This window comes from Panthera pardus, unplaced genomic scaffold, assembly GCF_024362965.1.
Source record: "Panthera pardus isolate Hobbes unplaced genomic scaffold, ASM2436296v1 HiC_scaffold_22, whole genome shotgun sequence".
Taxonomy (NCBI): Eukaryota; Metazoa; Chordata; class Mammalia; order Carnivora; family Felidae; genus Panthera; species Panthera pardus.
The window spans coordinates 49,774,141-49,790,918 of NW_026526788.1; the positions used below are offsets into that span (position 1 = coordinate 49,774,141).

The window sequence follows — 16,778 nt, forward strand, 5'->3', positions numbered from 1 at the left end:
CAGCCACAGGAAACGAACAGAGCGCATCGCTAAGACCGGGGCTCCCCTGCAGGGCAGAGAGTGAGAATGTTCTGAGAGCAGAGAGAATCCCACACTTCTTTGACATGATGAGGTCCTTAGGGAGGCACAGCGAGCCTAGGAGCTGGAGACAAACACCTCTGAGCCTTCGAAATCCAGCTCTCCTTTTCCCAGGCCTGGGCTTTGGAGTTTAGATAGACCTGGCTTTGAATTCTAGCTCTAACACTTAACTGAGGGATGTGGGGCAAGTTATTTAACTTGCCAAGCCTCAGGCTGCTTCTCTGTAAAATGGGGATGATATCCACTGTACAGTGTTGTTGTAGAGATTTCATGATAATAATATATGCACAAAAGGCTCAAAAGATGTTGGCTATTTTATTAACAGTGGAGGTGGTCCTAAAGTGCCTTTTCATGCTCCTCTGAGACAAAAACTCCCATTCTCCCAGGTACAGGGGGAAAAAAGAAAATGGGAATGAGTTGGCTGTGGGGCAGGCTTAGGGGAGAATGGCTCCTTTGCATCCTCAAAAGTTTAATTCATAGCCCCCAAGAGTCGTATTATTGCTGGTCCATATGTCTCAGTTGAGGATAATTTCGCATGGACAAAAAAAGAAAGAAAGAAAGAAGGAAAGAAGGAAAGAAAGAAGAAAGAAAGAAAGAAAGAAAGAAAGAAAGAAAGAAAGAAAGAAAGAAAGAAAAAATCTAATAATCATCAACATGAGTTGAGGATCATTTCCTATGGACTAAAAAAAAAAGAAAAAAGAAAATCTAAAAATCATCAGTATGACACTGAACTAATGAAAGAAGATAATTTGTCAGGTCTAACTTAAATTAAAAAATATATATATCTTTGGGGGGCTGCGTGGATGGCTCAGTCGGTTGAGCGTCCAACTTCGGCTCAGGTCACAGATTCACGGACTTCACTGTCTTTCTCTCTCTCTCAAAAAGAACAAGAAATAAAGATTAAAAAAAATCTTTAAGAAAATAATAGCTAGTGTTTATTGTGTATTACATGCTAAGAACTTGTAGTAGATCATTTAATTCTCAGGGAACCCAAAAGTAGGTATTTTATCCTTTATGATTAAGGCTCCCAGAGCTTAAATAACTTTCCTTCGGTGATACAGCTAGCAAACAGCTCCCAGTGACTCCCTGTTCTTCTCTTGTCTCCACAATGCAAAGTACTTCTGGGATCTGGAAACAACCTATACAATTGCTGTACTTAGATATTTTGCCAGAAAGGCATCGTTTTCATTATAAAAGTTAGCAGCTGGAAGAAAACTTTTGACTTCATATCACCCATCTGAATTTTCCCATTCAACAAAACCCACTAAATCTATACCTATAGAGCAGAATTAGTTTGAACAGGTTACCAGCAAGGTGGTACAAGTTTTCTTATACAAAGAATTATTCTGTTGTTTTTTTTTTTTAATTTAAAGATCTAATTGGCTTTGTTCGATGATTCATGAATTGGGCAGCATATCATCCAACAAGTAGAAAGGAGGTCCCCAGAAACAATCATCCTAAATGACACTTGCTGATAAAGTAAACCTATCTCATACATGATTCCAAACATTTCCTTTTTTTACCAAGTGAAAACTTGGGGTGTGATGCAAGTAATCATATACGTTTTAAGGGGGTAATACTTTAGGTAGAAAACTACCTGCAGACCTGAAAAGATTGTATGACACATATGAAACCCCATGCTCTTCCGCTTAGAGCATTAACCACATCCAGGCTTTGTTTATGGTTCATCAGGTGCCCCTGAGCTCAGCGCTCAAAGGCCTGTCCCATCGTAATTGTTTAATAAACATTTTTTTCAATGGGACAGGGAAAGTTAGTGCTTCTTGGGTCAAACCAAACTGAAAAGTATCAATTTCATCAGCCAGTCTTGGGACCATAGGTTAACCTGCTTAAAAATTAATCAGAGGTCCATCAACCATATTGACAGCCATGCCCAGAGCCAACATCACAAACGTAGAGACATGGTGTGGCACAGCTTTTATGCTGTGGAAAAAGAAAAACCTCAAGGCAAATAAACTAAGCACATACAAACTTTGATCTGAAAGAAAACATCGTTATCTCATTTTTCCCATCAAAATCATTTTCAGGGCGCCTGGGTGGCTCAGTCGGTTAAGTGTCCAACTCTTGATTTCGGCTCAGGTCATGATTTCATGGTTTGTGGGTTTGAGCCCTGTGTCAGGCTCCTTGCTGACGGTGCTGAGCCTGCTTGGGGTTCTTTCTCTCCCTCTCCCTCTGCCCCCCACCTCCCATCACTCCTTCTCTCTCTCTCTCTCTCAAAATAAATAAATAAACATTAAAAAAATTTTCAAATAAAGTGCTAGCAGCGAATAAACATCTCTGCTATACATTTTACTGAGGGGTGGATATTTCCAAAGCCCAGGTCATGCATCCCCAAACTGGGAAACAGAAATTAGTCACTTTCGGAGACCTGTAGAGACCTCCCTCAAAAGTCTTCACCATCCAGGAAAAAGTCCAGGCTCCCAAGTGTTAAGCAATGGGCCAAGTCCTTACTTGGATATTCAAACAGACCAACTGAAATTCAGAACAAGATGGGAATTACTCCCCAGACTTTCTACTTTGTAAATACAACTATATAACTTTGTGGAAAGCCTAAAACAGCACGTTCAGATCCTAGCTATGGAAAAACACTCATTCTCCAAAAAACACATTTAGTTTTTTTTTTTTATATCGGGGGTAACAAATGCAAATACCTACAGGAGACAGTAAGAAAACATGAAGAGTGAAGCCCTAGAGTGGATGTAAAGTAACAGGATGATGGGGATTGTTGCACACAGAACAATATACACATATTTACAATTCGCCTGTAGCCCATTGTTGCCCTATGGTAAAGGGAGCTCAGTGTAATAAATTATCTGACAGCGAATTAACTTTTTAAAAATATTGCAGGCCAACCAAACATTTCTGTGGGCTGATTCTGACTTCTATCCTACTAACTTTATATATATTCTAATGCTCATCTCTATAATGGGTCTTAAATGATGATAGATCTGAAACATCAGATCCAGCAAACACACAGATGAAGCTATAACTAATGTGAACATCATCTTGTAACCAAGGTGTGCTGGTAAATGTTTAACAACCAGCTCTCTGGGAGCAAAAGCCCTGTTTTATAGCATTTACCAATTTCTGTGGCATAATCGCCCCCACAATGGCTAATTTCAAGCTCCCAACATGATGTCACTAACACAGAGTTGAGAAGACATGCACACAATGAGCTCTCTTAAGCCTGTAGGAACTGGCCCCAGCACCCCACTGCTTGTAAGTCTCCTCACCACTTTCAGAAAGTATGGCTTCTGCCAATTCCTAAATAATTAAGCTTAAACTACTCCCCAAATATAAAAGCAACAAACCTAAGCTTGTCCTAAGACTCAAACTCTGTGTAAATAATGGAAGCTAGTAAAAAAATTGTATGATCTCATCTGTAGGACTTGAGGCAGGGAAGCTATTATTATTATTATTATTATTATTATTATTATTATTACTCATTTTGCAGATGAAACGCATCACCAGGGGTCAGCTGTTAAGTGACCTATCCCGGATCCCAAGGCTAGCAAGTAGGGGAAGAGGTAGAGTAGAAAAAACTTTCAAACTTACAACTATGATGAACTCACATTGTTTGCCCAGTACTAAAGTCACCCGAGCAAGCGTATGGGTGCGGTGGGATTCTCAGACTATAGGACCCATCAGAATCACTAGGAGGGTTTGTTGAAACACAGACCATTGGGCTCCACTCCCAGGGATTCTGACTGTATTTCTAACAATATCCCAGGTGATGTTGATGCTGCTGGGCCTTGGACCACACAGTATTAGGAGCTGAAGAGCTGGGATGAGTCCATGACCCCAGAACAGTGAGTACAGGTGTTCAATAAGGTCACATACTCTCCCTAATAGCACCTGCCCTATCTAACTCATAGAGCTATTATCTTCAAGAATCAAATGAGGGGCGCCTGGGTGGCTCAGTTGGTTGAGCATCTGCCTCTTGATTTCAGCTCAGGTCATGATCCCAGGGTTGTGGGCGTGAGCCCTGTGTGGGGCTCTGCACTAAGCATGGAGCCTGCTTGAGATTCTCTCTCTCTCTCTCTCTCTCTCTCTCTCTCTCTCTCTCTCTCTCAAAAAAAAAAAAAAAGAAGAATCAAATGAGACACCTGTGTGAAAATGTTTTGGCTACTATAAAGAACTATACACATGGGTTCTAATTATGTGAGAAATAAAATAATTTGGGACTTCTTCTCTTGAGTTGAAATGCACTGTTCCACTATTGGAAACACTATTTCCACAATGAAGACCCTAATTTGTAGAGGGAGTTCTATGATACCTCTATGCTAATATTAGAAAAAATGTGGGTCCTAAACACAAGGCATGCTCAGGATACAATTAGGTGAAAGGTTCTCCTTATGTGCTTCAGCCCAGTCTGTCAAAAATAACTAAATAAGGAGTTAAATAGATAAATCTGGTAAAAAACAAAAAACAAAAACCAAAAAAACCCCAAAAACATCCCAAGAGGTTCCATATCCACTCTTATGGGGTTATTTGATGGACCTGCCCCAAACCAGCTATATTACTCCCCTGTAGTTGAGAAATAAGTCACCAAATTGTATTTTAGACATGAATAAAATACACATCTGGATGATACCCTACACTTCCCAACGGCGCTTTTGAGGACACTGGTTCCATAAAACATATTGGAAGATGGAGAAACCACCAATGGCAGAAACCAAGAATAATTTGCATATAAAAGAGTTGATTCGGAATTACAAATTTCACTCTGGGCTCTTTTTTCTTCTCAAAGAAGACCTAGGAGACCCGAGACAGATGAATTTTTCAAACACGTTCTGTGAGTAAGAAATATAACAAAACCTGCAAGATGGCTTCTTCCTCCCTGCACCCAATAATAAAGAGGCCATAGCGTCAAGCCAGTCACAAGTGGAGAATGACATTGTCTACCAAACCTTATGCTGCTGCAATATCACGAATTAGTCCCTGGATTAATAATAGGAACCAAGCTAATAAATGTTCTTGAATGATCCACTTAGATTTAGATTTTCACATTTCCACAATTGTCCTCCCTCTTCCTGATAATTTTTCCACTAATTTTTTTTTTTTTTACTGTTTACTTATTTTTGAGAGAGAGAGACAGAGCATGAGTGGAGAAGGGGCAGAGAGAGAGGGAGACACAGAATCTGAAGCAGGCTCCAGGTCCTGAGCTGTCAGCACAGAGCCCAACACAGGGCTCGAACTCGTGAACCATGGGCTCTGAGTTGAAGTCGGACACTTAACCAACTGAGCCACCCTGGTGCCCCTCTAGTGAGTTCTTCAAAAGAAAACTCACAGAATAGAGACAGGGGATAGACAAGTCTTCTCCTTGAAGATCACTTTCTTCAATGGTGGGATTGCTCATTGGCTTATCAATTTTTAGACCATTTGTAGTTAGATTAAGTTTTTCTTCTGTGTTCCATTTTGGTGTATCATTAACTCAGAAGGCTAACTTCTGAGTGTCAGAAGTTTATTTGTGACAGTGACCCTAAAATGTTAAAAGGAGAAGAGAGGAAAAAAAAGAAGGGAAAAATAAGGAAGAAAGAATTGCAGCTTTGTTCAGTTGAAAGTATTCTACATGGGGGTCTAACTTAATGCTTGTCTCATGGTGTATAGCTCTTTCTTGTACATTCTAAATTGGATGAAGACTAGTTGATATTATTTAAGGATTTAAGTATATTTACTATAAATGAAAAAGATATAGTCATTAGTTATAACAATTGCTGACTATTCAGGGTCTGCTGAACATCTTTCAGTTAGCTCTAACTACTCAGGCTTTAAAAACACATTTCTGCAAAGCTGTATTATACCCCAATCAGTAATTTTATACAATAACAATGACAGGACTTTATAGTATATATATATATATATACATACATATATATATATATATATATATATATATATATATATATACATACATACACATATATATATATGTATGTATATATATATATATATGGACATATCCATATATATATGCTATATATCCATATATATATATGCTATATACTGCTTTATGTTGTCAGATTCCTTAGTATATATATTGATCATTTACAACCAACCACGTAAGCACCTTCAATTTTCTACTCTGGAAAAGGGAAGAGACAAAAGCTTGCATTTAGCACACCTAAGGGTCTTAGTACTTACTGTTCCCTCTGCCTAAAATACCCTTCCCCAGATACTGGTCTGATGTGCTTCATTACTTCTTTTGGTTCCCGCACCAATGTTACCTCATCACACTAAAATCTCCCAACACTCCCTATCTCCTTTACTCTGCTTTTTTCCTTCTTCCATAATATACATACATATATGTGTGTGTGTGTGTGTGTGTGTGTGTGTGTGTGTGCGTGCGCGCGCGCGTGTGTGTAGTGGCGGTACCTTCTATATTCACTTGCTTATTTAATTACTGACCATCTCCCCACACTATAAGGTAGCTCCTCAAGGGCAGGGGCTTTGTTTTGTTCCCAACGGTACTTGACGCCCAGAAGGAGCACAATACATACTTGTGTACTGTGGACAGAGGATGGTAAGACCTATTCATCCTCACAAACTTTGGAAGGATAGGGGCACATAACTCAGCACCCTGGCAAACAGGCTACGGGAAGCGATGAATTCTGTCTTCGCTTTGGCTGAGACTGAGCATGGAAACAGAAGGCAACCCATTTACTTTTTTATGGATGTACGCCCCCAGCTGGCCAGGCTGTTTGACAAATACTCCAGACTTGCTCCCTGCTCCAATCTATTCATTAGGCTCCAACAGCCTGCCTGAAGGAGCAGCGCCTTCTTTACTTTGGTGGTAATAAGGTATGACCTCGCTTAGTTCAGAACCTTGAGAAACACACTTGCCCACGGCTAACATATATTGAGTAACTTTCTCTCAGAATGTACATTACCCAGAAGGAGGAACGGAGGCATTGAGGGATGTTGCATAAATGCTCTAGGTCAACTTGCTTCCCTTTAAGCTCCCTAGTGGAGGTGTTCAGATAGGCTGACACAAGGAAGCTCCTAGCACTAGGGCTGGCTCAGCATTTTCTCCTGAATCAGAATTGAGCTGACATCCTAGTGCCTACAAGGGGGCACTATCACAGTCTCTTCGTTTTAAAAAACGTTTTTAAGTTTGGTTATTTATTTAGAAAGAGAGACAGAGAGTGAGCAGGAGAGGGACAGAGAGAGGGAGAGAGAGAATCCCAAGAAGACTCTGCTCTATCAGCATGGAGCCTGACATGGGGCTCGAACTCATCAATGTGAGATCACAACCTGAGCCAAACCCAAGAGTGGGACGCTTAACTGACTGAGCCACCCAGGTGCCCATTACTGAAGCCTCTTAATCTCTCTTTAGCTTTAGTTTCCTTATCCATGTAGGCCACGAATGCTATACTTTCTGGTCTCCGAAGGTGACTTCAGGCTCTGATGTCCTAGAACTCCTCCCTCTTCTCTTCATTTTCCTGCCACTTTTCTACAGATGATGAAACTAAAAAGGGATATGTCTTGCTCGAAGTCACCCAGCTGGTTAAATGCAGAGACAACACTAAAATTCAGGTTCAGTGCTTTTCCAATGATGAATTCAAATTTAATTTTCATGCCCCTGGATCTCAGCCTTTTCAGTTTCCAAATTCTTTGATCATTGGGTCCCTTTGGTGGGAAAGAGATGCCATGTACCCCAGGCTTTGAAAACGTGTATTTTGTAACTCATCTCACTACATTTTCAACTTTCTGGCAAGACTAGCCCCCAAGTCTTCCAACCCTTTCGTCTCTAATGTCCAGTCACTTCTGCCGAGCCTAGCTTCCCTGATTTTCTCTTTACTTTCTACATCCATTATTTCACTTTATCCTCCTTTTGTTCCGTGCGGGTTGAGGCTGGGTGGTATAGAGATTATCCTGACTGCAGAGATGGGGAAGTTGGAACACACAGCTGTTGAAAGATGGCTAAAGAAAGAGAAACATGAGATATCTTACTCATCCGTGTCCTCCATTTAGCCAGTTTTCTCAAATGTAAATGAGCAATGCAGAGCTGGTATGGACTGCCCATTGGGAGACAGCATTATTCTTAGTACGTGAAATCACGCTCCCCAAATCTTACTCGCTAATAAAGGAAGTCACCTATAAATAGTATCAGGTGTTTCATTTCTGTCTCGGACAAAACTTCTGAGTGACAGTCACAAAACAAAAAAAAGACACTCAGAGCAAATAATAGGTAGACGGCAGTAAAAAATGTTCGCAGGATGTATAGAAAGCCTCTCTGGCGGGCCTCAGTCTCTCTAGCTAGAAAACCGGCATGGTGTTTATGCTTTTCGCGACGCCGTGAAAAGCGTCTGTGGACAAGTCAAAGATACTTCGGACAGGGATCGATACAATCTCATCTTTGGCATATTGTGCAACAGTAGCTGTAGCAAAGATGATGACAATAGCTAATATTTACGAGCATTTACTAAATGCCAGGGACATACTACTGTCTCATCGAAACCTTAACAACCCTAGGAGGTAGGAACTACTCATCTACAGGAGGGAACGGAGGCACAGACAAGGTGAGGTAAACCTGTCCAGAGCCCAAGACTAGTAGTCTAGCTCTCCCATATGAGAAGCCAGGTGGTTTTGTGGTTTAGCAAGTACAAACCTGACATACCATTCTGAAGTCCTTTTCGAACTTGAAAGCCCCACCTCCTGTGGCACAGAGCGTGGTGTGGAGGCTGGAGAAGTTCTTCTCGCTGCCCATCTGAATGAACCTGTGCATAGCACAGCTGGGGAAGCGGATGAAGTGCAGGTTCCCTTTGCGCCCACACATGGTCAGATTTTTCAGTTCTAGATGGACGTCTCGGATCCCGGTTTTCCCATAAGCCGTATTGGAAGTCAAATACTTTCTGATGCTCTTCAGGTTCTCTACCTCCTCTTGCTCCTCTTCGGCTGTAATATCCTTTGGCTCAAAGTAGACCAATTTAACCAGCGTTCCACCGATGTCCATCCCAAACCACGGGAAGGCTAGAGGACAGAAAGATAGTACTGGTGAATCCCATGCATTGGGAGAGACGTTCAATTTCTGAATATTCAATAACGAAATGCGATGGTGTCACATCTGAACGTACATTTAATATCCAAGCCACCTGAATTCAACCAGACGTGCCTAAAAGAAGAGATGGGCAAGGGGAAATCCACCATTCGAGTGGTGCCCATGTGTCTGCCCATAGTCCACTCAGACTGTGCCTCAGAACTGAGGTTGAGAAGAGAACTAAGACGTTGCAGTCCCCTAGGCTCGTCTCAATTCCTAGGGCTTCTCAGAGCTCGAGTGTCTCCCCAAGCCGAGCGCAATTCCAATATTTAAAGATTTCTTTTTGCAGGCACCATGGCTCTCAAATGCTCTCTTATCAGAATCTCAGTCAAAGAAACAGTGATCTGTTCCAATGCCAGGGGAAAAACTGGCTATGCCAGGTGTACCCGAGGCGTGATGGTCTCTAACCCACTTGGCACACCCCTAGGGCACTTTGCAGTAACAACTGATAGAGTATTCAATTTTTGCCTCCATGAGCCGACTCACTGCTTTAATCTACAGAATAGGCAGGAAGGAGAAAGTGAGAGAAAGTGGGTGATGAGAGATGATGATCCTATGGTGACAGAACTCTAAAAAGTTATAACTCCTCTTATAGCTCATTTCTTCATTAAGCAGAGTCACTCTCTTCATCTCAAATGGCCTGCTAAGGAGTCCTCAACCCAGCGGTGCGTCAGACTCGCCTTTAGCATCCCAATTCTGGTCTCCTCTCTCACAGGTTCTGACTTTAATTCAAGGTTGCAACCTGGGCATGAGTATTTTTTGAAAGTTCCCCAGTGGTTCCAATCTGCAGGCTTGGGAATCACTAAACTGGAAGAACCATGGCCTCTGACAGGCAAGCCCACAAATGAGCACAGCTCCTGACCAGGTCTGCAACCTAAGGCAAGCCTTTAGGAGATGGTGTGTGTGTGTGTGTGTGTGTGTGTGTGTGTGTGTGTATACGTATATATCTATAAAGCCTCCTGGAGATGTTTATCTATAACAAAACAAATCTCCATCATAATTATTTTTGTTATGAAAAGAACAGGCTGAGCTCCCTGAACTGACTAACTTCATTCAGAGGCAGCCTAGAAAGTTAACGCTGTGCAGTCAGATGCTCTGCAATGAACACAGAGCAAACCCAAATGAGATTCCAAAATCTGGGGTCTCCCTTTTCATTTCCATCAGTAGACTCCATGGACTAAATCTGAAACTGTAATATTAAAACTGAGTTTAAAGATATAGGGAGCAGGGGTGCCTGGAATGGCTCGGTCGGTTGAGCGTCTGATGCTTGGGTTTGGCTCAGGTCATGAACTCACAGTTTTTGAGTTCGAGCCCCACATCAGGCCCTGTGCTGACAGTGGGGAGCCTGCTTGGGATTCTCTCTCCTTCTCTCTCTGCCCCTCCCCCACTTGCACTGTCTTCATCTCTTAAAATAAATTAAATTAAATTAAAATTTAAAAAAAGATACAGGGAGATACAATGACTTCTTTCAATAAGTTGATTTTATTCCGCCCTAGAGAACATCCATATGAGCCCTGGTCAGGTTGTGCATGCCACACCCAGAGGTCACATTGCCAGGAGCATAAGTGAGACCCACAGAAGTTGTTTTTTCTGGGCTGCCCTACTACTTTGCCCTCGACATCAGTAGGCTGGGGAGGGTGGAAGGAGAGGAACACAGCAGGAAGCCATCCCTGCACGTGCGATTTTCTCTCCAGTGCTTCGCTGCTGTCATTTTAGCTGTAATCCAAGCCGGCTGTTCCACACTTGGAAGCACTAACCCTTAACAGTATGAAAAATGATACCCCAAACTCGCCCAAAGACTAAGAGCAGCAGATTCCACTGACAAGACCGAGGTGACAAGACCAAGTCCTGTGATAACTACGGAAGTTTGCAAAGCAAACGCTTGTCCCGGCAGATCACAGAAAACCGGAAACAGTTCATCACCACTGGTCAGTTCAACTCACAGGTGACGTTTCTTGGTCTGGTCTCTAAAACTCGCTGTCAGTATAGGTAATAGGGAAAGCCTCAAATCAGGATTCACAACAGCTTCCCATACGCAGGAGCCAGTAACCAGCTCACTGTCACTCCCTCCACCTCTCTAAGATCTCATTTCCAGCATCTGTGGAGGGAGTGGATTGCAGTATAATGGTCTCCAGTTCTCTTCCTACTACAAACTCCCTACAGATTCTTTCAGAAGTATAATAAAATCGCAACCACCCCAACCACGTAGGCTGACCAGAGCCCTAATTTCAACCTCCACTGAAATACTTGTGCCGTGTCAACAGGTGTCAGGACTATGCAATCAGTGTTGCAGGTATAATCCTTTCTTCTCATAGTAGGAAAGACACCTACCACTGGACAGGATGGGGGAAGGGTATTCTGGAACTTTGATAGGCTACTCATTTGGAAACACTGTGGCAACATCTAGTAAAATGAAAAGTACTAGTACATTTTTAATCCAGCTAATCCCTCTCCTGGACCATATTCAAAAAGCACCAGCATTTGAGGATAGATATAAGAATATTCTTGCAGCAACCTTTGCAGTGGCCAAATTAAAACAAAAACAAAAACAGAACAGAAAACAAATTGCCTACCCAGTAACAGGAAAACACAGTGTATTCTTTCCAAATCATGGAATACTGGACAGCCACCGAAAAGAATGAATGAGATCTATACCAGCTGCCTGGAGAGATAGCCCTAAGCTTCTGTTAATGAGAAAGGTAAGAGATAGCCAGAAGTGTAAATAATTTGGTTTGAAAAAAAAGGGGGAGGGAAGGAAGGCAGGAAAGAAGGCAGGTGAAAAGGAGACCCGTAGGTTTATGATTATATGATTATATATCTGCTGAAAGATATAGAAGGCTATCAATCCCTCCAGGTTGTTAATACCTTTAGGAGGTGGCAGAGGTAAGCAGGTTGTATGGGTGGAAGCTAGAGACTGGGGGAGGGGATGGAGAAAATTCTACACTCAGACATTTCGGTACATGCAGAAGTAAAAAAGAACATAAGAATAATTCAGTGACAGTGAAAAATAGGAGACTTCCCAGCACAGGATGGACAGAACACGCTGTGTGAAACCCAGAAAATAACCTAGTTCTGTAGTAGAAATCCAGGATTCACGAAGCCACAGCTGCCCCCAGCCCTCTGCGATGAGGGGTCCCTCCGTGGTCCTTTGTGGATGCTGGTAAGTACAAGCATCCGCAAAGAGGTCTTACTTTTAAAAAACGTGACAGGGGACCTAAACATTTCATATGTTATTTAGAATCCTGCTACTTTCCTCCTGCCTCACCTCCTGCTCATTTCAAAGCTTTTGCTGGCCACTCAACAGAATGGTGGAAAAAAGTGTAGAGCTCTGAAAATTCCGTTAAATGTTGTATCAGCAGTTTTGCTTGAGGTAAGGGAATAGAGATCAGAATACTGTATTAGTTTACATGGCAAGAGAAATTGCTTTCATTTACCTATGTTCATGTCTTTTCTGTTTATGTGTGTTGTTTACTCATTTTTTTTTATTTAAAAAAAAAATTTTTTTTTCAACGTTTATTTATTTTTGAGACAGAGAGAGACAGAGCATGAACAGGGGAGGGGCAGAGAGAGAGGGAGACACAGAATCCGAAACAGGCCTCAGGCTCTGAGCGGTCAGCACAGAGCCCGACACGGGGCTCGAACTCATGGGCAGTGAGATCATGACCTGAGCCGAAGTCGGACGCTTAACCGACCGAGCCACCCAGGCGCCCCTTTACTCATTTTTGAGAGAGAGAGAGAAAGAGAGAGAGAGAGAGAGAGAGAGAGAGAGAGATGTGCTTAGAAAGTAATTGACTGGTTTACAAACCAAAAGAAAAGGGAATCAAGTCTATTAAGTCAGACTCACAGGGTTGGAAAAAGCAGCCGTTTCTCTTTCCCAAGAGATAAACAATGAAATGAGAAAAAGTCTTTGCATGGAAGAGGTCAATTAGCACTTAGCTTTGGGGTGAAAGAGAAGGGCTATCACGCTCAATCTTAACACTCTGAAAGGGTTACAGAGTGTCGGCAGCAGTTGACGTCATGGCTCCTTAGTTCATTCTTTCAATTAGAATACCTCAGGGAAAAAGAGACCAGAGGTGTGGCTTCCCAACCAAAGGCTGACAGGCTCAAAGTATCACCAATTAAGTTAATAAAGAAAGGTTGGGAGCAAAACCACAAAGGCATACAGTGAACAGAAGCATGCCAAGGGCTGAGGGCTTGGCATATGGAAATAAACTAGAGCTAAATAGATAGGAAACTGATTTCCTTTTGAAAAGAGTCGTACTGCCAGAGAAACCAAAAGCTGAACACTTGAGTCCCCCAACCCTCTAAAGTCTGCTGGGAGAGCTGCTCAGCTCCTATGGAGGGCATATTCTTCAGTCTTACTTTAGTTGTGGTCAAGGAGGTTATTGGGAAAAACCAAGACCTGAAGCAATGGATTGGGGAGCCCCTTCCCGAGACAACAATCAGGACCCCAGAGAACACCCTCTACATACTGGTCACCAGATGGATTTCAGAATTGCTTCAGCAGTTTAGAATGATTGAGGACCAATGAATGGATGTCTCCCATTCACCTCCTTTCTGAACAAGAGTGTATATTGAGGTTTCCAATCTTTTTTTCACCGTTACATATTCACATACAATGTGGGGGAGGGGGCACAGCAGGTAACTGGACTCTTTGAGTTCAGAAGTCTCTAGCTCAAGAGGACCCACCTCTGGAGTTGATGTCAAAACAACTTTGTATCACCCCCTCACTTAGATCCTACCGCACATCATCCAGATGCCATGACTGGGTGAGGCTACAGGGTTGTCTGCTCTGGAGTGCGAATGGCTGTATTTCACCTGCGGTTTCGGAGAGCAAGCCAGCTATTTGGTAATCAGAAAAGTAAATTGCGATAGTCACTAGTGCTGCTGGCCAAATATTTCCAGTTCTCTCCCTTTTAGCCTCATGGGGTGAGACTGCAGCCCCCGGACATTTTATAACTGAGCTGGGCAATGTGCCTCATCTAGTCAGCGAGTTGTGCACGGACATAGGGTACATCACTTCCAGGCAAGAGCACTTACGGCCGGGGTGAGACCCTTCAGAGCTCTTTCTCTGTTACCATGTCCAGCAAGATCCAAGATAATGATGGGTCAGGGGGAGCGGGAGCCAGAATGGAGCCCGAACCACCTCCTTGATGGGCTTATAGTGTGAATGAGAAATAAACCTTCGTTGTTTTAAGGCACTGGGATTTAAGGGCTGTTATGCAGAATGATTTGCATATCCTCACTGATATACTCTAAGTCAAAATCCGCCCCCGCCCCCGCCCCCCCCCCCCCCAACCCTCCTTCTCCTGCAGAACCAGATCCAGGGACTGCCAGTATCGCCGATAAACATGTGGTAGCTGGGTGTTAATAAAAAGGTATGTAGGTCCTGTTGTATTTATCTCTGTCTAAAAATTTCTAAAAACACAAACCAAGATTGGCACTCTGGTAGTAATTTAAAACTGTGAAATGAATCTGTATTCCAAATACTGTAGTGAAAATATTTATAAGTTTTATTGGTCATCAATGGCTTTGAAACAAAACCTGTTTCTTAGAGACGTTTTTGGAGCACTAGAATAGTCTCTGAGAGACACCTATGCTTCCTGTAGTAAATGTCAAGGGTTACACAATGACCTTATACAGTGACCAAATAGCATCAAGGAGCAAAGACTCCCCCCACCCCCCACCGCCATCCCCGCAAACAAAAAACAAAAACCCCAACAACCACAATGCAGAAAAGGTCAGAGAAACTATTTTAAAGGGCTAAGGGAGCCTGATACTAGAAAATCTACCTCCTCTTGAACAACAGCCAGAGCTTTAAGGTGTTCTTGGTGAGGCAAAGTTCACTAATACCAATATTTCTTCCTGTATGTAAGAGTAACTCCTTTGGGCACAGGTTTGACTTAGCAACCAGTTGCTGTCCTGCACAGTTGAACACATTTCTTGAGGTTCCACCAAGCTGGAATTGGATGAAATAATTGTGAATAGAAGGACTGAATTTCTTTTCCCACTGTTTGTGAATAGATTTGTTGAACAAATTAATGGGTAGAAAAGATATCTGAGTATTGTGTAATCAGAAAAAAGAAAAGACTTTTAAGGCACTGATATGGACGCTACGTGAATACTAATTATGTTGAAGTTGCTTAAGTACCTCTACATGTTAACAAACAAAAACTGTTAATCTAGATCCGAGTGTGTAATAGAATTGTATTTCTTAAAGTATTTGTTCTTTGAGGGCTAGCTTTCCCTTCACCATGTCTAAATGTAGTTGGTACTATAATGTAATCTTTGCTGATATATTCATAGAAACATTTAACTTGAAGAGGTGAAAGGGACCTTAGGTCGAGTCCAACATCCTGTTTACAGATAAGAAAATTATGGCTCAGAAAAGATCAAGGAATTGTCCAAGGTCAATCACAGTAGCTTCAGAACCCGTTTTCAGTTTCATGAGCTAGCAAGCTCCCCATTTTGCAAGGCTTGTCCAAGTTAAGTGGCTTGTCACTTGAAATGAGAGCACCCCCACAGATAGGATGATCGTGGGCAAGTTTCTTCCTTGAGCCATTGACTAAGCTGTAAGGCAGAGATGGGCTCACTGATTACTGAAGTTCTGTCCACTTCTCACATCCCACCATCCTAAACACACACACAAAGCCCTCCAAAACCACACTTTTAACTGCATATAATGGAAGAGTTGAAAACCTAAGAACTATTTAAGGACCTTGAAGAAAGTGATACGTGTAAAATTTAATAAAAGGGTTTCCATAACACTGTAAAGGAACCTGTAATTATTGCACATAGAGCAATCTGCTAAACATTAAATATTCTGTGCAAAGAAACTTGAGTCACGGTTTCTTGCAAATTAATGCACACCAGATTCCTTTAGTTTGAATTTTAGTCACATGGCAATCCCCAGGGTTGGCAAGGGTACAAGGACACAAGAACTTATAGAGTACCAACGGGAATGTAAACTAGTGCAATCTTTCCACGGGGGGTTTTGGAAATACCTATTAAAAAGCTCCAGATTCTTGCATTCTTTAATACATCAGTTCTGCTTTACCCTAAAGACATAGTTATGCACGCATTCAAAAATTTATCTTAAAAAAAGCACTGAACTTTTACCACTAATAACTAGAAAATTAATTACTGTCCAAAATTACAGAGTAGGTAGGTAAATTAAATAAATGACTGTCCATTCACACAAAGGGAAAAAAGGCCACCATTTTGTAGGACGGCATTTAATGATGTGAGGAGCATGTTCATTATATGTCGTTCGGTGAAAGGGCAGGTGATTAACTGGGACGCGTGTATGATTACTATTTTGGATAAAAATTCAACAGCTTTTTGTGCGCAGAAAACAAGACTAGAAACTTCAGGCTGAAATATTAACAGCTGTTATCTCTGGGTCATGGAGGAGGGTGGATTTTTTTCTTCTTCTGTTTTTTCTGAAGATGCTTTTCAATTATTTACAATAATACATTTAATCTTAATAATCAGAGTTACTTTAGAATTCTCAAAAACTGCACTATAAAAATGCAAAAGAAAAAAAAATTGTTTTATTTGCTTCAATGCACCGATGGCAGATGTGGTCCCGCCCATGGGAAAGAGTGTGCCTACATTCCCCATCTCAACAGCTCCCCTGCTC

The 16,778-nt window shown here is 42.0% G+C and overlaps 1 protein-coding gene across 7 annotated transcripts in view; it reads right to left on the bottom strand.

The window, feature by feature from the left end:
* Positions 1-16,778, bottom strand: part of PANK1 (pantothenate kinase 1) — a 101,589-nt gene that overhangs the window by 16,246 nt on the left and 68,565 nt on the right. For all 7 annotated transcript variants that reach the window (XM_053909723.1, XM_053909722.1, XM_019445048.2 and 4 more), the window contains one exon: positions 8,717-9,069. In XM_053909723.1, the coding sequence (XP_053765698.1) occupies positions 8,717-9,069 (353 nt within the window). The remainder of the gene's footprint in view (positions 1-8,716; positions 9,070-16,778) is intronic.